The 25403-nt window shown below is 32.1% G+C and overlaps 4 protein-coding genes and 1 long non-coding RNA gene across 6 annotated transcripts; 2 read left to right on the forward strand and 3 right to left on the reverse strand.

Moving 5' to 3' along the window:
- Window positions 293-1086, forward strand: LOC109357634. Its single transcript, XR_002108879.1, has 2 exons — window positions 293-911; window positions 998-1086. It is a non-coding gene; the product is annotated as an uncharacterized LOC109357634 (long non-coding RNA).
- On the reverse strand, window positions 1071-3834 carry LOC109357632 (AP-2 complex subunit sigma). Of its 2 annotated transcripts, XM_019601608.1 has the most exons (6): window positions 3624-3826; window positions 3426-3524; window positions 3288-3338; window positions 2727-2900; window positions 1563-1622; window positions 1071-1269 (listed from the first exon to the last, which is right to left on the reverse strand). In XM_019601608.1, the coding sequence occupies exons 1-6, from the start codon at window positions 3624-3626 to the stop codon at window positions 1228-1230; spliced, it is 429 nt and encodes a 142-aa protein (XP_019457153.1). In that variant the 5' UTR covers window positions 3627-3826; the 3' UTR covers window positions 1071-1227. The 2 variants fall into 2 exon arrangements, with proteins under 2 accessions (XP_019457153.1, XP_019457154.1); XM_019601609.1 differs by lacking the exon at window positions 1563-1622 and having other exon boundaries at window positions 1076-1269; window positions 3624-3834.
- Window positions 9887-14106, reverse strand: LOC109358872 (hexokinase-2, chloroplastic-like). Its single transcript, XM_019603351.1, has 9 exons — window positions 13712-14106; window positions 12824-12974; window positions 12377-12559; window positions 11984-12058; window positions 11744-11899; window positions 11345-11440; window positions 11126-11256; window positions 10921-11002; window positions 9887-10398 (listed from the first exon to the last, which is right to left on the reverse strand). The coding sequence occupies exons 1-9, from the start codon at window positions 13993-13995 to the stop codon at window positions 10060-10062; spliced, it is 1497 nt and encodes a 498-aa protein (XP_019458896.1). The 5' UTR covers window positions 13996-14106; the 3' UTR covers window positions 9887-10059.
- On the forward strand, window positions 16600-19485 carry LOC109357872 (WEB family protein At1g75720-like). The gene is made up of 2 exons (XM_019601927.1): window positions 16600-16957; window positions 18775-19485. The coding sequence occupies exons 1-2, from the start codon at window positions 16817-16819 to the stop codon at window positions 19237-19239; spliced, it is 606 nt and encodes a 201-aa protein (XP_019457472.1). The 5' UTR covers window positions 16600-16816; the 3' UTR covers window positions 19240-19485.
- On the reverse strand, window positions 21849-22472 carry LOC109358158. The gene has a single exon (XM_019602232.1). It carries the CDS (start codon window positions 22445-22447, stop codon window positions 22031-22033), a length of 417 nt encoding a protein of 138 aa, XP_019457777.1. The 5' UTR covers window positions 22448-22472; the 3' UTR covers window positions 21849-22030.

Raw genomic sequence — 25403 nt, forward strand, 5'->3', positions numbered from 1 at the left:
GAGAAAACTCTATAACTTTTGACAATAATAATTGATTAAACAAAATGAATAATCAATCATTTGGATTGGAAATTCCTCACAATCTACTATTGGATCAATTATATTTTAAGAGGACATTCTATCATCTATTTACATTATAATTCTTAGTTTTTTAATTAGTAATAAAACATTTTTTATCTTCTCTTTATTGTATACATATTTTTGTCATAAAAAAATTTATATCTATTTTTTTATTTTCTCTTTCTCTCATATTAAACCATGCAAAGATTTACTCTTATCTATCTCTTCTCTCATTTTCTTACATTCAAACAAGGATAATTAGGGTGTACTGAAATCTGAATCTTGTTTAAAGCAAGCAAATATGTACAATTTGAACCATCCACCAACTACTACACTAGTGTTTCATAATGCTTTAATTGAGTGCAGGTTGGGTTGCATTAACCTCATTATTAAGGTGCCCGTTACGTAGTATCTTCGGCAGTCCCAAACACACTAGCACCAAAGCTTTTGGACAGTGCAACTAGCTCTGTTGTCAATTGCAACATTATGAGGTCCCAATATCTAATTGTTAAAGTGGAAGAAGGCATGACTCTTCTGTGATAAGTGCACATGTCCAAGCCATTCTTCCCCGTTCCCTGCGTCCCTAGAAGTAATTGGATCCAATATTAATGACAATATTTTACAGTTTTGACCTTTTTTGGTCGCTTTAATTGCATGTTCAGGAGTCAGAACAACAACAACAGACTATGAATCCTAACTACGATTACACAAGCACTAGGAGTTAAGATTATGCAGCAAAAACATGATATGGATGAGATAATAAGAGCAATGAGTTATTCCGATGGGTTTGAGGGGGGGCTAGGTCTGTAAACTAATTTTTGGGTTTTCAATTTAAAAAACAGGAAGACCCGGTTTGAAGAGGTCAAAATCGGCTTTTACTGGTTTTGTCCTGCTCAAAGCAGTCTGACAACGAGAAAGGATTAATCGGGTTAGCCAGGACCAGGTTGACAGCCAGTTCCCGATTTTTCCAGTCCGGTCCAATTTTTACAACACTTTTATAAACACAAGCCAAGTAAGAAGCCTAGGTAAACATGGTGCTTAATACATGACTCGAGGGAAAAGATTTTCAAAGTTCTGTACCACAAAGGAATTACAATGATTACGAGAATTGCATGAGCAAATCATCAAAATCTCAAAACTGCTATGAATTGGCTCTGATGTAATGCTTCACTCTACTTTTTCCAGTTCCCCCATTCTCTCAATGATAGCCTGCAAGAACAAAGACAGGTTTGTAATGGAATCAAGATTGTCTATGTAATAGAACTTGGTTTGTAGGTAAATTTATGCCGAGGCCACAATTGTCATAGGAAGAAAAAAAAGCTGGAAGAAGCAACAGAAGCGGACAACTAGGCGTGGAATCATATGGAAACTACACAGCTGAAATTTTATGCTACAACAGAATACTTTTTTTTTAGAAAAACAGAAAGAAGTAATTAGGAGAAATGCAGACAAGTGGTATGAACGACATGTCAAGAGTATAGTGACTTCAAAAGAATGCGTACCCTCTTGCTAGTTTCTTGCAGTTCACCAGCTAGAATAAATTCATCAAGTATAAGATAGACCTTCAGGAATAGGTAGGTAAACTACATTAGTAAAGAAACAATAAAAGATAATCTTAAGGAACAATACAATCAATCGTGATCAACAACTGCCCCAATGTAGGACTGTTCAAAACCGTAAAAACTGATGGAAAAAAATAAAACCAAACAAACTGATAAACCAATTAACTATATTGGATTGATTTTCAGTTCCAGAATTAAAAAGCAATTCAATCCAAACCAAAAAGTTTATACACAGTTATTAAAATAGTATTTTGCCTAAGAACTTACTATGTTAATGTTACCCATACCTATTTAAGAACCTTACTATTATGACTAAGAGTACCACCCAACGAATTTGTTTGAACTTATATTTGTTTTATTTTGATGAATTGCAGTTTATAATTTTTTTTATGAACGGGTATTTTTTAAAAACAAGTTGAAAAAAACCAACCAATCCAAACTGATGGAATTGGATTGCATATGCTTTACAATTTGATTGAAATTTATCAAATGGTAACATGAGAAAAGTATAAAACCAATTGGAAAGGATCAGTCCGCATTTTCCCTAAAACCAACCCACGAACTCCCATCCTAACAGCACACATTGAGTATGGAAAAACTTATGCCACAGCTATAAACAAATTCGCTGGTGGATATTTTAATGTAAACAGTAAATGAAGTTACACTTGAGGCATGCTCAGTTACAAAACTACATAACTCAGGTCATATATAACAGTGGCAAGAAAGAAATGAAATTTTAGTATTCAGAAAAATAAATCATGTCGCATACTAATTAGTGAGTGCCATGGTAGCCAATGTGAATGTAGTTGTAGCAGAAACCAAACTTTGGAGCACTGGTGTAACTAGAAACTCAAGCAGATAGCCATGTAAAAAACAACGACACGGTTACTTAATTGAAAACTGAAAATAAGCATATCATAGGAATTAGCCATCCTTGTTTTTGGTTTTGGAGACAGAAAAACTTAGAACAAGCCATCACATTAAAAAAATAGCAAATACTATACAGCGATATTGGAAGCCTATATGTCATTACCAAAAGACAGAGAACTGGTCCAACTACAAGTAGAACACGATCGTAGAAAAAAGATATGATAAATAACAAACCTTGTGGAAGTTAAAGACCAAATCCAATTCACACACATTGCTGAAGAAGTGATCCAATATTTCCACAAACAAATGGATGCTCTCTAAATATGCCAACTCATTATCAGTGATGTCAACACAGAGCGAGAAAAACAAGCCAGCATATCGCCGATATATCACTTTGTGGGTACGAAACTGCAAGACATGTTACATTTTAGAATAACAAGCAAACTATATAACAACAAGCTAGAACTAGTTTCAAACAGATTAAAAAGCCAGCCAAACAAAACAATCTATGATTTTAAAAACAAAAAACAGAGCACAACAATACTACCAGAACCTCGCTTAAGTTCAATAAGTGCATTGATCACATTAATAATTGCATTTTTTATAGAAAGCCACAAAGTCCCCATCTTCATCAAAACAAAATAATACAGAACATGATATAAGGTTAAAAGTTAAAGTATGGAACCAAAGAACAGTTACATCATGTTAATATGTTATCTTCGGAAAATAATTATCTATGTTACATCATATCAAATAATATAACAAATAGAAACTAAATTGAGAGAAAGTTAAAACCTCAACGAAATTTGTATGTTTGGGGTCTCGATTGACTACAAGGCGGTGAACCTAAAAATGAGAAATTGAAGAGAATTAGGTCAAGGTTAACATGTATGTACAGATTTTAAAATTAAAAAAACAGTATTTGGGAGCAACCTCGTATTCGACCTTGTGCTTCTCGGATTCCTCGAGAGGAACGTAGTATTTGGCTAAACGAGTTTTCCCCTGCCTATTTTGCAACAGAATAAACCGGATCTGGGTAATTCAAAATATCAAAATCAAAATTTTTGAAACCAAATCAAACCAGATAGATTATTATTATATGAAGTTAAATGAAATGTAAAGAATGGTCACCATTTCTGATGAAACAGAAATTGATTTTCGATTCAGGAATTGGGTAAGGAAAGGAATAGATGAAAAAATGTGATGATTTCTGTTAACTGATATTGCAGCTGCAAGAGATGAAATGAAGCACTTTACTTTTCCATCTCTCTTTCTTCTTTATTGACTTCCATATTTTCTGATGAGCTGTCATATCCAACACAACAACAAAACCTTTGCTTTGGTGGTAAAAGAAATTTTGTTATCTGCCAACAAGACCTTTAATACTATTATCGTTATTGTAGTTCTTTCTCACCCCTATTTTTATAAATATTTCAATAATCCATGCAATTTTTCTAAACAAAAAATTATCCTGTACAAATGACTTTATCACAATTGGATTTTACAAGTGTGAAAACTTCTAATGAGAGGTTCGCTTGGTGGTTATCATAGGAGCTAGGGGTGAGCAGGACCCGGTCCTACTTGCTCACCCGCACGGTCCGATCATGATCGGATCCGAATAAGGTCGGGTCTGATTGGGTCTAGGATCATGTTCGGGTTCAAAAAATAGATTCAGTCAATATTTAGGATCGGTCAGGGACCAAATATGACTCGACTGGTTCTGTCCCATGGTCATTCGCTCATCATGTTTGTATATGTTTCTACTCAAATGTATATAGAGTAATGATACTCTTTTGATCGAACTACATATTCATAATATATACATGATTAATGATATATATATATATATACATATATCATTTTATTTACCAAACTATATATTCATAATTATTAGGATTTAATACAGAATTAATTCTTACTCAAAAAAAAAAAACAATGCAACAAATAAATGAGCACAGAGAGTTAACGTGGTTCAGATTTAATCCTACATCCACAAACAATAGATCAAAATTCCAATATCAACAAACTTGAAACACATTACAATATTCCACACTATTCTCTCAATGATTGATTTCTAATAACTCTAGAAACTCAATCTTTACAAGTGTTTTGTAATTGTTTCTTTCACTAAAAATTGCAGAGAAAAATGCGTTGTAAATTTTTTGATAAGAAACTACTACTTATCTTGTCTAAACAATGCCCCTACAATCATGGGATTGAGGATGACCAAGTCTCTAACCATAAATAACTTTTCTCCACAACTTCAAGTTTGGTCCTTGATAAGAACTTAGTTTCTTATTCACCCTAAAACTTTCACAATCTCCACCTTGAATAAGAACTCAATTCAGCAAAGTGAAATATCCACCATTGATCATTGTCAACCACTGCCTGTTACCGTAGCCCTTCAAACTTGAACCTTTATTCTGCTAAACAAAACACTTTTACATGCTTCCAAGACCCAGAAGTTCTAAACAGTATTAGAACTTCTCAGATGGCAACACCTTTGTAAGCATGTTTGCAACATTCTCAGTTGTAGAAATCTTCTTCATGTTGATTTCTCCTTTCTCAACTACATCTCTAACAAAATGTAGTCTCACATCAATGTGTTTAGACCTTTCATGAAATACTTGGTGTTTAATAAGATGTAGAACACTCTGACTGTCACACAAAATAGGCACATCTTTAAGGTTAACTCCAAAATCTCCAAGTATAACCTTCAACCATATGCCTTCTTTCACAACCTCAGTTATTGCCATATATTCAGATTCAGTTGTTGATAACGATACTACAGATTGCAAGCATGATATCCAGCTTATTACTGAACCAAACAGAGTAAATGCATAACCTGTCTGAGATTTCTTATTGTCTAAATTTGTAGCATAATCAGAATCTATATATCCCATCAACACTTCCGTTGAGCTATAGTCATTTCCTCCATACACTATTCCAGTGTCAGAACTTCCATTCATGTACCTCATTATCCACTTAAGAGCTTCCCAATGAGGTTTCCCTGGATCAGACATGTATCTACTCACAACACTTATAGCATGTGCAATATCAGACCTACTGCATACCATAATGTACATTATGCTTCCAATTGCATTTGCATAAGGTACATGTCTCATATAATCAATCTCTCTCTGACTGTTTGGCCTTTGCTTCTCAGAAAGCTTGAAATGACCAGCTAGAGGTGTGAGAATAGGTGTTGACTCATGCATATTAAATATGGTTAATACTTTCTTGATATATCTTTCTTGATTTAACCAAAGATGATCATGAATCTTGTCTCTGACTATATTCATCCCCAATATCTTCTTAGCTTCTCTCAAGTCCTTCATTTCAAACTTAGAAGCCAAAACATCCTTAATGTCTTTAATAACTTGTTTACTACTACTTGCAATTAGCATATCATCAACATATAGCAGTAAATAAGCAAATACTTTATCATCATGCACCTTGAAATAGACACAACTATCATAGAGAGATTTTTTAAAACCAATTTCCATCATATACTCATTGAACTTTCTGTACCACTTCTTAGGACTCTGTTTCAGACCATAAAGAGATTTATTTAGCAAGCATACCTTATTTTCATCACCTGGCAAGGTGAAGCCTTTTGGTTACTGCATATAAATAATCTCATCTAATTCACCATGTAAGAAGGTTGTTTTTACATCCAGTTGTTGGAGTTCCAAGTCATGATGTGCTACAATGCTAAGCAGGATTCTGATTGAGGTGTGTTTCACCACATGTGAAATTTTTTCATAGTAATCAATTCCCTCCCGTTAAGTGAATCCCCTAGCTACCAACTTGGCTTTATATCTGACTTGTTCTTGCCTCTTAGTTACCTCTAAATTTCTCTTGAATATCCACTTGCAACTAAGAATCTTCTTAGATGTAGGTCTAGGTACCGGACTCAAAGTGTTATTATCATTCAGAGACGTCGACTCTTCTTGTATGGCTATGATCCATAGATCATTTTCAACACAGTTTATTGCTTCAAGGTATGACTTTGGTTCTTCATACTCCACCTCCTTTGCTGTATTCAAAGCAAATGCCACTAGCTGTGACATACCAGGTGTGTTAATTTTCTTGATTCTCCTTGCTCTGTCTCTGACCAATTGGAAATCTTCTAAGTTCTCATCACTCAGCACAATGCCACCACCACCTCTTCTATAAGACTTCTTTCTTGGAGCAATTGTAGTTTTAGGAGTACTAGTATTTTCAGGTGTTTCATTTATTCCCTGTTGATCCTGAATTTCATATTCAGATGATGTCTCAATCATCTTCTCAAGCTCCACCTCAAACTGCATGTCCATATTAGTAGTTTCATTCTCAGTGTATTTGATGTCTTGAGCTTTTTCAACATATGACATCCTTTCTTCATTGAACACCACATTTCTGCTGATAATGATTTTTCCATTTCCAGGTTCTATACACCATAACTTGAATCCCTTCACTCTTGGAGGATACCCTAAGAAAATACACTTCATAGCATAGGCCATGCAACCAAACACTTTCAAATCAAAGTAGTCACCAGGTCTTCCATACCATTTCTCATCAGGTGTTTTTAAATCAATTGTTGTAGATGGACTCTTGTTGATTAGATGACAAGCAGTCACCACTGCTTCTGCCCAGAAACCTTTGGGTACACCTAAAGTAATCAACATGCATCTGACCTTTTCTAAAATGGTTCTATTCATCTTTTCTGCTAGATCATTCTGTTGAGGTGTGCCTGGTACAGTCTTATGCCTGATAATCCCTTTATCTCTACAAAAATTCTGAAATTCAGCAGACAAATATTCCAGACCATTGTCAGTTCTCAGCACCTTAATACACTTTCATGTCTCATTTTTCAATTCAGTGAACCATTCGTTGAACTTCTCTAGAGCATCTGATTTTTGTTTGAGTATATACACCCACACCTTCCTAGTATAGTCATCAATGAAAGTGATGAAATACCTGCCTCATCCATGAGAAGATTCCTTTGCAGGACCCCATATATCAGATGTATATACTCAAAAACAAACCTAGTACAATGTTTTCCATTTGAAAAACTATTCTTCTTAGCTTTTCCTAGCACACATGGTTCACATACAAATAATTTCTCAAGATCACAAGCACCTAGTAGATTTTGCTTCTTTAACTCTACTAAGCCCTTTTTCACTTATGTGACCTAATCTCTTGTGCCATAGAGATGCAGTAATAGAGCTAGAAACATTGAGATCACCACAAACAATATCACTCATCAGATAGTACAAGTTGTTCTTCTTAATACCTTTCATAACAATGACATTATCTTTCATCACATGCATTATGTCATTCTCAAACTTGGACATATATCCTTTGTTTTCCAAAGTACCAAGTGATATAAGATTTCTTTTCAAGTCAGGTATATACCTCACATCAGTTAACAACTTGATAGAACCATCATGAAGTTTAAGTTTGATATTAACTATTCCCTGAACTGTGCATGATGCATCATTTCCAAGCATAACTGCTCATCCAGTTGTCATAGATATCTCAGAGAATCATTTCTTTTGAGGGCACATGTGGAATGTACAACCAGAGTCCAAGATCTACTAATTTGAGATGCCATTATCAGTGATTGACAAAACTTCAGCACTGCTAGAGTCGTTAGCAATGTTTCCTGCAAAATCAGTCCATTTTCTAGACTTATCACCAGATTTCTTCTCTTGTTTCTTCTTCTATATGAAGTAGTCCTTCTTGAGGTGTCCAACTTTGTGACAATGATGACACTTTCTAGTTTCAACACCATCATTTGCTTGATTTTGCTGTGTATTTGGTTTGAATTGTTCCTTCTTATTCTTCATCTTATCAAACTTCTTCTTAAACTTGATGTGAAGACCTTCTCCAGGTAATTCATGTACCATCCTAGCTTGTTTCTGCAGTTCCTTGGTTCTGATAGCACTCTGAACCTCCTCATAGGTTAGAGTCTAACCTTTTCCAAACACCATGGCTTCTTTTATATTATCAAACTGCTTAGGTAGAGAATTAAGCAATATGATTGTCTTGTCTTCATCTCCAAGTGGTTTCTCTTCAACACTTTCTAGATCATCAACAATTTTATTGAACTCTTCGAGTTGATCTATCACTCCTTTCTCCTCCTGCATTCTGTATGAATATAGTCGTTGCTTCATGAACAATCTGTTGGCTAATGACTTAGTCATATACATGCTATCAAGCTTCAACCAAATGTCTGTTGATGTAGTTTCCTTTGCCACTTCACGCAACGGCTTATCACCTAAATACAGAATTAAGGTGCTGTGAGCCTTCTGCATAATCTCATTCTTTTGTACATCAGTAACATTTGTTGGAAATTTCTCCGTTCCAAGTAATGCCATTATCAGACTTTGTTGAACTAAGATCGCGTGCATTTTTATCTTCCAGAGCCCGAAATCATTTGATATAGTAAACTTCTCTAAGTCAAACTTTGTTGTCATTGATTCAGATACAAACCAAGCTTCAAAACACAGTTGTGTTCCCACAGACGGCGCCAATTGTTAGGATTTAATACAAAATTAATTCTTACACAAAATAAAAAAAACAATACAACAAATAAATGAACACGGAGAATTAATGTGGTTCGGATTTAATCCTACATCCACAAACAACAGATCAAAATTCCACTATCAACAAACTTGAAACACATTACAATATTCCACATTATTCTCTCAATGATTGATTTCTAATAACTCTAGAAACTCAATCTTTACAAGTGTTTTGATAAGAAACTACTACTTATCTTGCCTAAACTGTGTCCCTACAATCATGGGATTGAGAATGGCCAAGTCTCTAACCATAAATAACTTCTCTCCACAACTTCAGCTTTCGTCCTTGATAATAATTTAGTTTCTTATTCACCCTAAAACTTTCACAATAATAATGAATAATATTGAGAAATTTTTATCTAAAATGAATATGTATTATATTTAGTTAGGTCTAGGGTCGAGTTTAAAGGCTGAGTTGATCATTATTTAAAGTCGTGTTAGCTTCGGGTTCAAAAAAGTGACTCAGCCAATATTTAAGGTCAGGTAAGGACAAGCCTTAACCCGTCCCAACCCGGCCCATGCTCACCCCTAATAGGAGCCAAGATTTTAACCACACAACACAAGTGTGACATATGTACACTCCCCCAAATCAATAATTTCTTTTATAGAACTATTATCTACCATCAAACCATGTCACATTCAACATCAAAATAAAAGGAAAAAAATTATATAATATGACAATTTTATCTTTTAAATATAATGAGATGTTAAATGCTCTCTAATATCGGATATGATTCTTTTTTCCACCAGTTGGTTACTTGAAATTTTAATGTTACTAAATAGAACAATCAACTCTTATATCTCATTAGTTACCATCAATAGAACTGTAGTTGGATTATTTTTCATTATAGAACCCATAATGCTCTATAGTTTGATTTTTTCTTCAATTTCTTGTTCTTAACTGAACACTTAATCAAAGCCTCAAAGGGTTCCAAGTTCCAACAATTAAATAAAAGGTGAACTACTTAGATTTTTTCCATGGTCATATAAATGTCCTAAAAGTTGTGCTTGTACATGGAGTTTGAAGCTGCCAATAGAGCTGCCCCTATGCCAGATCCATCTTTTGTATGATCTATTACCACATTGTTTGACTTTTCTGTTCCTAATAGCTCCTTGACCGAATCTTTTAAGTATGCTCTGTATTGAGGATAATTTTCATATAAACCACCATCAATGGCCACAACTATTCTGTTCCCAAATATGAGACCTTCCGATTTCTCTTCCATTTTTTGCAAAATCCCCACAACTCCAGCACCAGCTAAGTTCCCACCTCGCTTTACAATAGTGTCACAAACTTCTAAGACAGTTTTCCTTTCACTTAAATTGGATTCAACCTGAAGAGAATGAGGATGTAATAACATGATAAGAGGAAATTAAAAAAATAGTACATATGATAAGAGTACTATAGTGTCTGCATTTAGAATAATAAATAAAAATTTAAAGATTAGGTTATTGGTTCATATATTGATCTTATGATGACTCTGCATTATGTTCAAAATCCAATTAACAGATCTTCCAACTAGCTACAACATTCCTGTATCATATTATTATCATTTTCCCCTTCTACTTAAGCTTTTGGCTATTGACTAAAATATGATTGTGAGAATTAAATTTTGGAAACTTACTGATGAAAGAATGAGTTTATATTTAGTAATTTTGATTTACAAATTTGATATCATTAAAATAACAGTACTAGCCCAGACTGCAACTTTTTTTGTTAAAAATCAATTTAGTTCCAAAATTTACTCTGAAAATCAATTATGAGGTACAAACCAAACGATCCCTTAGTAACTTAGTATTCTTAATTATAGAAAAATGCTTTCTTGCAGCAGATTATAGTTAGGAAAAAAGTTTACCCCAGCTTTATCATAGAGAAGGGACCTGATGGCTTGTAAATCGCCAGAATTGTCCTGCTGCATAGCACATATATCTGGGGTCCTATTAAATTTATGTAGAACCACATTTCATCATAAATAAATTTCAGGAGAGTTAAACTGAAGTCTGTGTATCAAAAATAAATATAAGCTAATACACATAATGTATAGTTGAGTTAATAGTTACCTGAGTATGAAAGGAATTGCTAGTTTTTGTGACACAGATTTTCCAAACAATCCACCCACTTCAGCCATTTTCAGTAGCACTCGTCTCACAATTTCGCCTAGATACATTCCTGATATTGTCTTTTCAAATATCTGCCAGTAATATAAAGAAAGAGATTGAATTTTCTGCTTGCTCTACTTTATCAGCACCAAAAAAACTGCAACAAAGACCAAAACTTACCTGCTCCCCAGGATTGATGCTAGCAGCATCCATTTCTCTATCAAACTCAGTTAAAGGGAGACCATTTGAGAATGCCCCCCACTCAGTACTAATGATCTGCATGAAGCAATGTTTTCCCCTCATATTAAGATGGACTAAATCGTCTATAGCATTCCAATAAGATATGAAGAATAGCCTTTTCCATATACATAATGATCCGGGTTCATGTGTACTGAAAAAACTGTCAAAAAGGGTTTTCGCTTAGGTGTCTAGCCGTACCTTAGGAAATTATTCTCCAACCAGATACAACAACTACTACAACCAAGTTTTTTTCCCAGATGGGGTTGGTTTGCCACCAAATACTATGGAAAAAAGAAAAAGATAGGAGGGAATGATGAATAGTGTGTCATTCTTACTAACCATTTTGCCAGAAGAAGAGGCATAGCCCTGTAACTTAGGAATGGCATTGATTTGCTCAACATAGCAAGCATTGGTTCCAGTACCCAAAATGACAGCAACCATGACATCATTGTCATAATATTCTGCACCAGCTAATGTTCCCACAGTATCATTAACCTATGTAGAAATTCACAAGAATCGTATTACTATTGCATTGGTTTAAATTAAATTCCTTAGAAGTGTAACATCAAAATAACATACCAGCGCAGAGACTCTCATATGAAGTCCTTGCCTTATCATTGCTTCATTCAGACAAGCAACCACATCTTTTCCTGTCTGTGTAAAGAGTTAGAAGTTCAGCATCTTGCTAGCATTCATATATCTCTGCTACTATTTAACCAAAATATAAAATTCTAGCACACGGTGATGATTATGATACAAAAGCAAATAAGCTCAATTCATCGCATAAACCTAAAAATGGCCGACTCAATGCAGGAGGCTCCCACCTAGTGAGGTCTGATGATTTACAATCTTTAATCGGGGACACCTATGGTATATTATTAACCTAAAAATTGTAATCGATATGATAATATTGTTCTGGTAAATAATGCAGCACTAAATTACAAATAGCTAGTACGGGAGAAAAATACATACAGTTCCAGAGACTGCAAAGCCTTTGGTCCACTTGATTAATATGCCAGAGTCAATAGATGTCTGCTTTACAGGAAATGAAAATGTGAACCCAATTTCTCGCTTTCTCCCTGGCGAAAAATGAAATCTACCATCCTCTTTGGCAGCAAAATTTGCTAGCCTTAAAGCAATGAAGTCAAAAAGTTCCTGCAGGAGACAAGAACTTAGTTCAGAAAATAATAAAACAAATTCCTTAACTTAATTTAGAAAATCTATTATTATTTTGTTTAATTATGTGTACTTATCATTTTTAAACATTCTTTATTAACTTATGAATGTCTTAGATTCAGCTATTTAACAAGGATATTAAAAAAAAAAAAAAATGAATAGTAATAAACAGATAAAAGTCTCAAACTCAATGGATATTCTATAATGTTTAAAAAACAGAGAGAGGGAGAAAAAATAGCATACCTCAGATGTACCAAACATAAGGTTCTGAGGAATGGATACTTGCTCAAACTCAGTGGCAACGACACGCTCATCTTTCCCACCCAACTGCACTCTCAGCACTCGGAAGTTTGTTCCACCAAGATCCAAAGCATAAAATAACCCTTTCTCATTCCTTCAATTTTAGATACAACCATTCATACAAAATATCAAAAGACATGAAATTCTTAATTGACCAGAGCTTACCACATCATTTCCCTTATTATATACTTAATAAATTAGTAAAGAGGAGAATTTTGTTAGCACTTTACTTGTTAAGCTCAAACATATGTTGCATATTTATTTGAATCATTATAACAAATCATGCATAACTAAGAATTTGTTAAAAATTACCTAAGTTACTTTATCTAAATTTAGCATAACTCATGTGATAATAGCACTTTAAGAGTATAAAGCATGTTACGAATGAGAATAGCACTAGTACATAACTTGTTAATTGGATACAAATGTGTTAAATATTAATTTGAATCATCATAACCAATCATGCATAACTAAGAATTTGTTAGAGTAAACCATGTAAGAATAGCTGAATTGAAACCGGATCCTCTGGAGTACCGAAAAGTCCAATACCGGAGTAGAAGGTGACATATGGTCTTAAAAAAATTAGCGGTAAATTTTAAATTATTTTTAAATAAAAAAATATAAATCGCGAAATCAATCTAGACTCACATTCCAATACTGGAGAGTGTACAGGATCCCAGCCCCAGCAGAACTCATTAGAATAAACCACACTAGAACTCCCTTTAATAAATACCAGAACTACTAATTCTAACTCATATGATTTAACTGCGGAATTACTTTAACTTAGTGAAATGTGAAGTGCATAAATGGAAGGAAGAGTGGAAAGTGTACCCAGTGGGGAGGTCATGAACATAAGTGGGTATCATGGGAAGGCCAGAGCCACCATCGGCGGCGAGACCAGCTCGCATTTGGGCACACATTGCATCAGCCACTTGCTGAAGAAGAGGCGTAGGAGTGGCACACTCGTCTTTCAGTTTTGTCAAGATTGTGATCGGGTCCACAGAGACTGAGTGATCAGATCGGAGGACCATCGTGAACTGAGGTGTCCTCCGCCGCTGGAATCGGGGAAGAAAGGAGTATCCCACGGCGGAGGAAGTGGTGGCAAAAAAAGACATGTTTGCCGTCGATGTTTCCTATGTGTCTTATTTTAGAAGATGTATTATTATTATATGATTATCGACCACAATGAGTGAAGAACAAAACTACTTAGGTAGAGAAATTATGACATTAAGCCTTCATTCGTCAATATAAAGAAGAGTAATTTAATGTTTCTATAAAAAGAAGAATAGAGAATAAAAATTGTGTGCTCATGTCCAAAAATTTCTCTCCATAACTCTTGAGAGTAGAGATGATAAAACAAGTTTGGTATTAAATTTTGAACATTTTGTTTAAATCGGAATTTTTAACCTAATCTTATTGGATTATAAAATTTAAGCTCAAGTCGGGCTTACATATCTAGGTTCAGACTTGCATAAAGCTTTGTTTATTGTGGAAAGCATTATAAAAATATTCTATTAGACTATTTTGATTGGTAACTCATATTTTTCCAATCCATATTTGTAATAATAAAATAAAATGAGTCTCTATTTTACTTGATGAAAATGGTATTATACTTTGTGAGCATCAAGATTATATTTTTAGAATCTAAAACTATTTTTTCCAAGATTATTTATCATATTTGAAATTTTTAAAATTAACATTAAGTTTGAAACAATGATTTGAGAAAAATTAAAAAATAATTAATTTTGTTTAGAAAAACTTAAATTTGATTTTCAAATACAATACTTTATATAATATCGTAAAAACTATCAACTCCAATATCACACATTTTATTTATTATTATTAATAATATATTATATATTGTCACTTCGAGGTTAAAATATAAAGAGGGAGGAAGATTCACAATTTATTCAAAACATATTAATTTATTTTCATTTTTCAATTGAAAATTTCATTTTCGGAAATTAAAATAATACAATTTTAGATAAATAAATATGTTATCAATTTTAGTGTACAGATTTGGATGGAATGTATATAAGACTAACAGGATTTTCCTTTCCCTAATTATTTTTTGAGTGGGTAGATGTTCCTTTATTGAATGGAGATAAGACTATCATTTTCCTTTCCCTATTTTGTTTCATAATTTTCAATAATAGCATTAAAGATAAGAAGGACGATGGTCTTACGGCAAGGACTTCATTATTCAATCATCAAATTGCTACTCAGTTTGTTCCATAGATGAACAAAGATACTTCGCAACTCCATGGATCCATAACCAAAAATCATGGTTATGCTTTTGATCGATAAAATACAAACCATAAAGAATGATAGCAAAAAAAAACCACATTAAAAATCCATTTACAAGGATAAAGTTATAAGAGTTTAGTATTTATAAATTAAATTTATAGAAGAGGTAAGAACCCCATTGACGGAAATGAATCCATAAAAGGTGAGATAAACCACCAAATTGCATCTCCATATTCAATTTCAAGAAATCCTATCAATTATCATAAGAAAGCTAAGTAATGATAATAGTTGGTGGTAAGCTAACCAAAATAGAAAGAGATAGCATAATTCCTTTTTGATCTTCAATATCCTACCAGTTTAGAAATTTTCAAATTTATATTCGTAAAATCATCATATTCTTAACAAAGCATCAACAAAAAAACTAAATTTATAGGAAATTAAGTCATACTGCCATTAAAATTATATTGTTAAGAGATATATGTTATTCATTTTCTTCAAGCATGTAGTTTTGGGAAAGTTAATCACCAACAATCAACATGATACCAAAACGTTCTTAATTACTCATTATCTTAGTTCTTATTTTTGTTTTAATAGACAAAATTTGTAGGTCTTTTTATTATAAATTGTAGGACCAAATTGAAAACAATAAATAAATTGAATGGATCAATCTAATAATTTTATTTTTTATTAATGGATGTATGTGATGACTTTATATGTGGATATTAAATGGATTAACTTTAATTTCATCATCATTACTATTTTCCTTCACATGTTTAATAATTAACAAAAGTATAAATGAAGTAATTATTACTTTGAAAATTTACATTCCAACATCAACGTATCTTTAAGCTTATGAATAATCGATGGGAAACTGAAAATTATTTATAGAGTTTCTCTCTTTTCGAATGCTTCTCTAAAAAGAAGCCCTAAACTTTGTTGTGCAATGACCACATGGGCTATTTGGTAAAGGGTCCTCTTCATATATGCTAAAATTATAAAAGTATGGACCATTCAGGTCCAACAAAACATAGACCCAAGAGAATCTACCCACCCCTGTCACCCTCGCACATAACAGAATTTTAGTGAAGTGGACGCAAAGAAAAGAAGCTTCTTTATCTATAGGATATTTGCATTTTTGAACTTCTTTACTATAGCAATCAGAATCAATATATACCCTCACATTCATATTTATATAGACATGTTTATTCTAATCTCTATATATATATATATATATATATATATATCCATACATGCTTACTTATATACATATGTTTATTCTTTCACAACACAATATTTATTCCCATCAATATATACCCTAACATTCATATTTATATAGCAAAGTTTATTCTTTTTTTTAAAAATGACTAACAGATATGTTTATTTATATCAAAACATGAAATACAAATTCATATTTTCACTACGTATAATATCTACTAGAGTATATCCTAACTTGTGATAGAATAAGCATTTTTCCTATATGCTCCTTACTTCATTGTCTATTCCCATAGTAACACCAAACTTCCACTCGTAACCAACCCATTTCACTACTCTCTCTCTCTTTCTTCCTCTTTCTGCCCTTGAAGCCAAATAAAAAGAACATCCTTGTTTGTTTTGTTTTCAATCTGTTTGAAACTAAATAGATTTCTCTTAGTTTGTCTCGGAGAGAGAAAGGAACATCAATAAGCCATCATGAACAAGAAAAATGGTGCCATGCCTGGAAGAAAGGCAGAGATAGATACAAGGGCACCATTCCTGTCAGTCAAAGAGGCAGTCTCATTATTCGGTGAGAAAGTTCTAGCTGGAGAGGTCTATGCAACGAAGCTCAAACAGGTTCTATACTAACACACTATATGCATCATCTTCTATTTATTGATTACTACAATTATATATATATACATGAACATTTATTTTACTGTTTAGTTAGCACAGTATATATAGAGACTAAATAAATTTGTTTTCTCACATTTTATATCCCTCCATATATAAAAAAAAAATTTAATCGGCAAATGTTAGTATTTAATGTAGGTGAGTTTATTCCACTCATTCTTCATAACCATCAAGCAACCTCATAATTTTTTCTTCAAATTTGTATTTTATTCATTAAATTCTCCACTTTAATCATCTGATCAAATTTAACAAGAGTTGCCTGAAAATTTAACAAATTATATATACATATATATCATAATCACAATACTTCAAGTCAGAGTGACACCAAGTGTCAGAACTATGATTCCATCCCATATATTTATGCAAAGAAGCAAACGAATTTCATTTCTTTGGTTTTGATTCTTATTACTCAATGTATGAACTAGAGTCTTTAGAAAAAGATGTTGATTTTTCAACAATTAACATTTGGTGGAAAAGTCCAAAAATTATACTTCCATTACCTTGATCTTTGAAGAATGTAAGCTATATCTTAAACAAACGTTTTAGACTTCAATTACACTTGCAGCATTACAAGATTGAGACATTCACGTAATTTCCATAAATTCTATTGGTATTGGATGAGAAAGTGAAAAGTAAGCCTAACTCCACAACAGTCACATTTGTAAATCTGTACTGCAGCACCCATAAATTTCTATTGTCCATTATCGTGTGTGTATTATAAATTATATTATTGCGTGCGATTAATTAGAAATATTTCATCTGGTTGATTATTATATATATTTCCAATCTTATATATTCTTGCTTGCTAAAGGGTGCAAAATCCAAATGGTTAATTAAAAAGCGGTAGACTGTTTCTTATGCTAGCTTGCTTGTATTTGTCTATTTTACTTTCCACGTGTCATGGAATAAACTATAAAGCACAAATATTAATTTATGATTACATATTACTTTTGCACTTATATATAGTACCTAAATCACTATCAATTTATCATTAAGAACTAAAGCTTAGCTTAGTTTTGCTCCATATTATTATGTTCTTTCAATTATCAATGTATGTGGTGTTAAAAACAATTTTTTCTTTGAAGTAGAAGCAACTCAAAAGTTTATATAATTAGCAAGCAATAACTTACTTTTTATATAATTATCAATGTATGTTTTTGTTCTTAGTGTGCAATCTAAATCAAAGGATGCCTAGTATAATAGTTTTGGACCTAGTATATTAGTTTTGGACTAGTCTTCATGTAAAGGGATTTCTAGTTGAGAAAAGAATGAATACATGAAGTTTTATATATTATTATTGTATCATTCATCTTTTTTTGTTAAGCGAAAATGTATTAAAGAATCACAAGGGGTACTAACCCAATATAAGAGAAAGATCATAAATTAATCTTTTTAGACGATATAGAAATACAAGCAATTGATTTATTACACCAATTAGCAAAGAGTAAAGAAGTTCGAGCTACTTTTGATTGAAACCAAGACCAAGATCGGACTTGAATGAGATCCATTATGTGCATAAAATTCATTGGCTTATCAGAGAATATGTATCATTTACCATTCATGTTTAATTATTGTTGACTCTTCCAAAAAAATAATATTGATAAATTATATATTGATTATATATATATTTTTAAATCGACTGTGCATAAATATTACACTCTTTTCTAGTTTTTACTCTTCATTTTTTTTGGTATTGTTTAGAGTTTTGGACTAGTCTTGGAGCAATTATTTGTGTGTACTTAATGTATGGGTACATGTAGATACATAGTGGAGCAAATGAAAATGGAATTGTTGAGTCTTTGAGGCATGGAGCTGTTGAAGCTGAGCTAGAAGAGACACGACAAAACCTTGAGAGGGCTAAGGAAGAAAGCATGTCAATGACACATTACCTATCTTCTCTTCAAGAAGAGCTTGAACGTACAAAGCAAGAGCTTCAACAACTGAAGCAACATGAAACTGAGAAACATCTGGTGGAGATTGAAGATGTCAAATTTGTTGAAAATTTAACCAAATTTGAAATAAATGATTTCACCTCTGATGAAGAAAAGATAGAGTTCCATAAGAAAAGGTACGTGACTTTTGCAAATCCACCTTCAGTGTCTCATGTTATGTTGCCACAAGAGATTGAAAAGTTGGAGAGGAACCCTTCACTTGGGAATAAGAAAAAGAAGAAGCCTTTGATTGCATTCATTGGAGGTATATTTTCAAGGAAAAAGGGAAATTAAACCAGACCAATTAGTTCCTTGAGTAAAGTTTAATTCTAGCAAGTTATTTTCGACTTGCATTACATTAATAACTCGATTTTATCATGTAATAGCAAATATATAGCCGTTAAATTTTTACTAAAATTGAGATGAGAGTGTACTATAACTAGTTGACTATGAGTGAAGTGCAATGAGGATATCAGTATATGCAATAGTTGTGTGATAAAGGACCATATAATTAATGACAATTTCAACTTTGTTTGCTTATACATTAGCTATTCAGTATCAATATTTTGAGTGATTCTTGTTACTAGTATTACGTACTTGGTGTTTTTATTAAAGTGCCTTGAAGTCCAACATGAGTTGGATAAGTCCTACTCTCTACTAGTTAGTTTTATGGTGGGGTTAGATCTAATTATTCTAATAATATTATCTTGCCTAAAACCTTGAAAGGATGTAGAGATAGAAGTGAGAGTTTTTTAATCAAATGAGATGTTTTTATTAGAGTTAATTAAGTCACATTCACTATGTTTTATTGAAATTATACAAATTACTTTTCACTTTTCTACACCTATGTGTACCCATAACTTTTATGCTTTCATTATATTAATCACCACCCATGCATGAGAAATATGTATAATATTTTAAACAAAAAATGTGATAAATGCAATTAAGTTAAACAAAACCTAGTACATGGTAGAGATAAGTCCAAATAATATACAAATCAATGTATCTTCATTATTTTTTTGTTACAAAATGTATCAACAATTCTAAAAAGATATTGTTTAAATCGATCTTATACTATATCGTAATGAACCAAAAATAATAATGAGATATTGACTCATATATTATTTGGATTTGTCTCCACAATATATCATGTTTTGTTTAACTTAATTGCATTTATCACTTTTTTGTTGAAAAAATTACACTTATTTATCGTGCAGGTGATCAGTGCAATGAAAGTATAAAAATTAAGGGGTTCATGTATGCGTAGAAAAGTGAAAGGTGATTTATATAATTTCCTTAAACTTAACAAATGTGATGTAATTTATTCTTTTTATTACAATCCCTCCCTTCTCTTTAGGGTCTTTAACAGTTTTTTCTTATTGCATGAAGAGATAGTGATTATCATATTGTCATACACGAAACTAACTTTTTTAGTGTTTTTTAAATAATAAGAGTAAGTTATTATTTTTGAAACTACTATAGAATTGAATTGACAATTACGAGTTAATTACACTGTCATCCCTGAGTTTTAGTGAAATTACACAAATTATTCCTCATTTTTTTATACATATACAAACAAACCCCCTAGTTTTTATACTTTCATTACACTCATCACTCTTGCATGAGAAATAAGTGTAATCTTTTAAACAAAAAATGTGATAAATGCAATTAATTTAAATAAAACATGGTATATTGTGAGGAAAAATCCAAATAATATACAAATCAATGTATCTTTATTATTTTTGGTTGCAAAATGCATCAACAATTCTAAAGAGATATTGTTTAAATCGCTCTTATACTATATCGTAATGAACGAAAAATAATAAAGATATATCGACTCATATATTATTTGGACTTGTCTCCACAATATATATGTTTTGTTTAACTTAATTACATTTATCACATTTTTTGTTCAAAAAATTACACTTATTTCTCATGCAGATGGTCAATATAATGAAAATATAAAAATTAGGGATTTAGGTAGGTATAAAAAAATGATAGATGATTTATGTGATTTCACTAAAACTTATGGGGCGTAGTATAATTTACTCTGAACTTAATTAAGCATTGTAATTTGAATAAAAGATACAGGAAATATGTTTTATTTAGACATGTACTTTCCTTAAAAGAGGGTTTCCGTATTTTTCCTTTTAAAACAATGATGGCAACTCTATTTTGATCACGAGTTGTGGTCGATCAGCCCTTGAGAACAATCTGATCATAACAATTGATAACAACTAACCACTCTACTAAGGAATAAATAGCTTTTATCACTGTGATGAGGATATGATTGTGAGAAGATGATAGAAACCAAATGAAAAAGCAAGGGGCATAGAGAAACTATCATTCCCATCCTTTAAATTTTAGAGGGGAGAGATTGAAAACCTTGTGAATTTGGTCAGGGAGATTGAGGAAATGTATTATTTTTAGTTCTTTATTCCCAACTATAAAATCAAATAGAGAATGAGTTTTTGCAGACATGTTTTTTCTTCTTAAAAGAGGGTTTCCATGTTTTTCTGTTAAAACATTGATGACAACTCTATTGATCACGACTAGTAGCCGATCACCCCTCGAGGACAATTCAGTTCCGAAAACTAATACCACTCCATAATTATGAGAAACTCGTTGAGAGAAGAGGATAGAAACCTAATGAAAAGGAATGAGGCAAAGAGAAACTATTCTTTCCATGATTCAAATTTTTAGATGGGAGAGATTGGAAACCCTTTTAATTTGGTGGGGGAGAGGAAATGTACTTTTTTAGTAATTTATTCCTAACCAGAAGACCAGATAGAGAATGAAATTTCACCTCATTATTGTCCACATCCTCCAATTTTCTGAACTAACTAAATCCTCACTTCTTCCCTTACCCTCAATTAGACACATACACATAATAATGCTTGAAGTATAATTGCAAATGAATAATAACAATCAGAATAACAAAGTGGCAAATGAAAAGTAAATATACAAAATGGTCCTCACATATACAATCACTCAGCATATCATGTATGAAAGAAGGTAAAAACAAAAGTAATAACGAACCATATGGTTTGAATAAAAATCACAAACAACATCAAATTAAAACATGTCACACAACATCTGACTTTCGACCATCCGAAAAGCCATCTTGTGCTGACTTGTTGAAGAACTCAATGCAATCCGAGATGGCCTCATTATAATGAGAATATGATGAATAATAAGAGCTGCATGAAGTTTTGGGTGGTTCAAATCGGTCATGAGAGTTTCTCTGCCTTGAATGATCCGATGATGAAGACTTAGGAGAAGGTATTGTGAACATGAGGCGCATGAGAACCTTACGGAATCGGTGAAAGAGCTTCATGGCTGAGAAGTTGAACTTGATAGAAGAAATATTTGTATGTAGAGTTTGAGGTTGTGGACTTTGGTCAAGGGTTTCGTCTTGGTTATCACCACTAGTAATGCTTTTTATTTGTATGACAAAGCTATCTGAACCTAGTCTTGGGTGTTCTCTTTCTGTGTTTTGCATTTTTTTCCTTTGACTCCACCGGGAAGTGTAATACTATGATTGATGTTGGTTTGTTTTCTACAGGCTACATATTTATATAAAAAATGAGAATTCATAGCGTGCCTATAGTAATTACCTCACCTACATATTTATATAAAAAAATGAAGATTTATGGTGAGGCAATGCTTAGCATAGGTACTCAAATCAATATTTACAAGATATACAGATAATACATTATTAGCTTCCATTATGAGTTCGTTTTTTGTCGTGTATATTAAAAATACTTTGTTGGTAAATAGATGGATTATGATAATGTCCTCCTCGTAGCAATGGGTTTATGATTCAAAACTTACAAGTGAAGTTCACCTAAGAGTTCATTTTCACATTGAATAAGTATTTTTAACACTTGTAGAATACTTCAATAACTTTTAATTATCTACAACTTATTACAAACGTTATTCAAATAATTGTTTAACTTTTAATTATCTACAACTTATTACAAACGTTATTCAAATAATTGTTTAACTTTAACATATATAAAGTTGTCATATTACATTTAAAATACAACAATGAGTGATCAAGTAAAGGAGTCCCTCACTTAGTTAGGTTTGAGAAATATAGTATATGAAGTTATCCTTACAAACAAAAAAGATTGCTTAGAAGATTTAAACTCATGACCTAAATATATTGAACAATAGGTGATCCATCAAGCATGGCTAATAAATTTTCAGATTACATTTGTTTGTCTGAATTGTTGAATGGAGTACCTAAGAGAAGTAGTAGTAAATTATGCATATCTAGAACTTTCTGAACATGTCATAAAAAGGGTGAGCGTTTCAATGGCTATCGATTTTATTCCATTTTGGAGGGCCAAACGAGATGTTTGCCAAGTCAGTCCCATGTGCCCAAATCATTGGCATGACCTTCTCTTGTTTTCCTAAACTGGTTTGTTCCCTAAGGTTTCTTGATTATGTTCAATTAATCTCACTTTTAAGCTCATTATTTTTGCAGCGTTACTCTTTTTAATATCCATGAGGGAATATTAATCAGCACTTAGATAGGACTAAAATTTGATAATCATTTCAAATTTACTAGCTAGATAATTAAAGGAGGGTGTGAATGATGATAAATCTACTTTGCTCCATATATTAAACCTTGACGGATCTCGAGCAATAATCGTTTCTAACACATGTGGAACCCATATAACATGTACAACGTTAAAAGCAAATGATTTTGCCTCAATTCCCCCTCTCTATAATTTTCGTTTTATATACAATTCCTTATCCTTCAGGGATTTTATGTTCCCTGTTTATGTTAAAGTAATATTTTTACAATAAGATATGATTATTTCGTAATTGGGTAAGTAGAACAAAAGCCTATTCATTAAAAAAAGTAGAAAAGAAGCTAAGCTTACAATAATTGCTTTTTTCTTTGTATTTGAGGGGCTTGTTTTCGCGTTACGAATGGAATTAATCATGGAAGTTAATAGCCACATTTTTATACGCAGTGTGCTCCTAATGAAGTGGTTTATAAATGTTTCAGTTACAACAAAAGCATGTAGACGAATGTAGATGGTGTTAGTTTTTACTCCTCCCCTTTCCATAGCTTCATGTTTTAACTACTTTTTTCATGTTATTAAAAATATTTTGACTTTTTAAAAACTAGATAGACATTTATATCATACTTTCTAATTATACACTTACCAATTACTTATCATTTTCATTTCTTATTTTTCCATTTCTATTAATTTAATTTCTAATGCGTATTAAATCATATTATTTTAATCAAATTATATTCAATTTTTATATCATCTATTAAATTTGTTGTGTGGATAACATTCAATATCAAAAGTTTTGGGAGGAAATGATTATAAAGTTAAAAGGCAAAGCCATTCCCTAGTCCAATGACCTAACTCTCATTAGAGGGGCTGTAAAAAATGGAATGATGGGAATAAAACTATTGAACATTGTGTCAGAGAATTTTATGATTAGAGTGAAGGTTTGATGTAATCATGATTGACCGGTAAGCATTATGATGGTGTCTTGTACTTGTTTCCTTTCAACATTATGTCAGGTGAATATAGCATGAGGTCATTTCAGGCGTTATAAATATATTCAATTTAAAGAAACTGTCTTGATCAGTGGTTTAAAGTGTTTATTTATATATATAAACACCATATGTCAGAAATTGTAATTTTCGTTACTCATGTTTATTGGCCAAGTATCAATAGCTCTTCTTTTTTTGCATCACAGATATGGGATGTGTGTTTAAATATATAAAAATCAGACATTGATATAGAGAAAGTAAAGAAACAATGGAAGAAAAATATAGTGAAACTAGAACAAAATGTAAAATGTAATTATTTTAAATGATCATGTTTGAGATTTTTAAACATTAACTTTCTTTAAAGCCAGATAAAATTTATTGAATTAGATAGATAACAGTGAACAAGAACATTTGTTATCCACTCTTTTGTGTCATTGTATGTGCCAGATGATATGATTGATCAGAAAAATATTTAATAATTGTTATTTTAACTTAAATAATTTTTTCAACCAATTAAAAATAATGATACATACAGTGGTACAAAAAGTGAGACATCAGATGTGCTCCCGAACAACAAAGTCCTCTCAAGTGGGCTTACCACCACCACTAATATTTAAAAACATTCACCACTAATATTTTAAAACATTTTATGCTCTTCTAATTTAATTTTGAATATCTAAAAAAAGTTAACATATTGGGCTATATATCCAGTATGTATAAGTAAAAACTCGGTTGGGCTATGTTCCTAACTTCCTATTCTTATATATCTTAGGCTTCTGCACTATCGGTACTTCCTCCTTCCACATTTTTTGGTCAACTCCTTCCACGTTTTTTGGTCAACTCCTTCCAATTTTCATTGATGTTACTAAGGGTGTGTTTGGGAGTACCATTTTGGAAGGGGGGAAGGAAGGGGAGGGTTAGGAGAAGGAAT

The sequence above is a fragment of the Lupinus angustifolius genome, chromosome LG10 (genome assembly GCF_001865875.1).
Source record: "Lupinus angustifolius cultivar Tanjil chromosome LG10, LupAngTanjil_v1.0, whole genome shotgun sequence".
Lineage (NCBI taxonomy): Eukaryota > Viridiplantae > Streptophyta > Magnoliopsida > Fabales > Fabaceae > Lupinus > Lupinus angustifolius.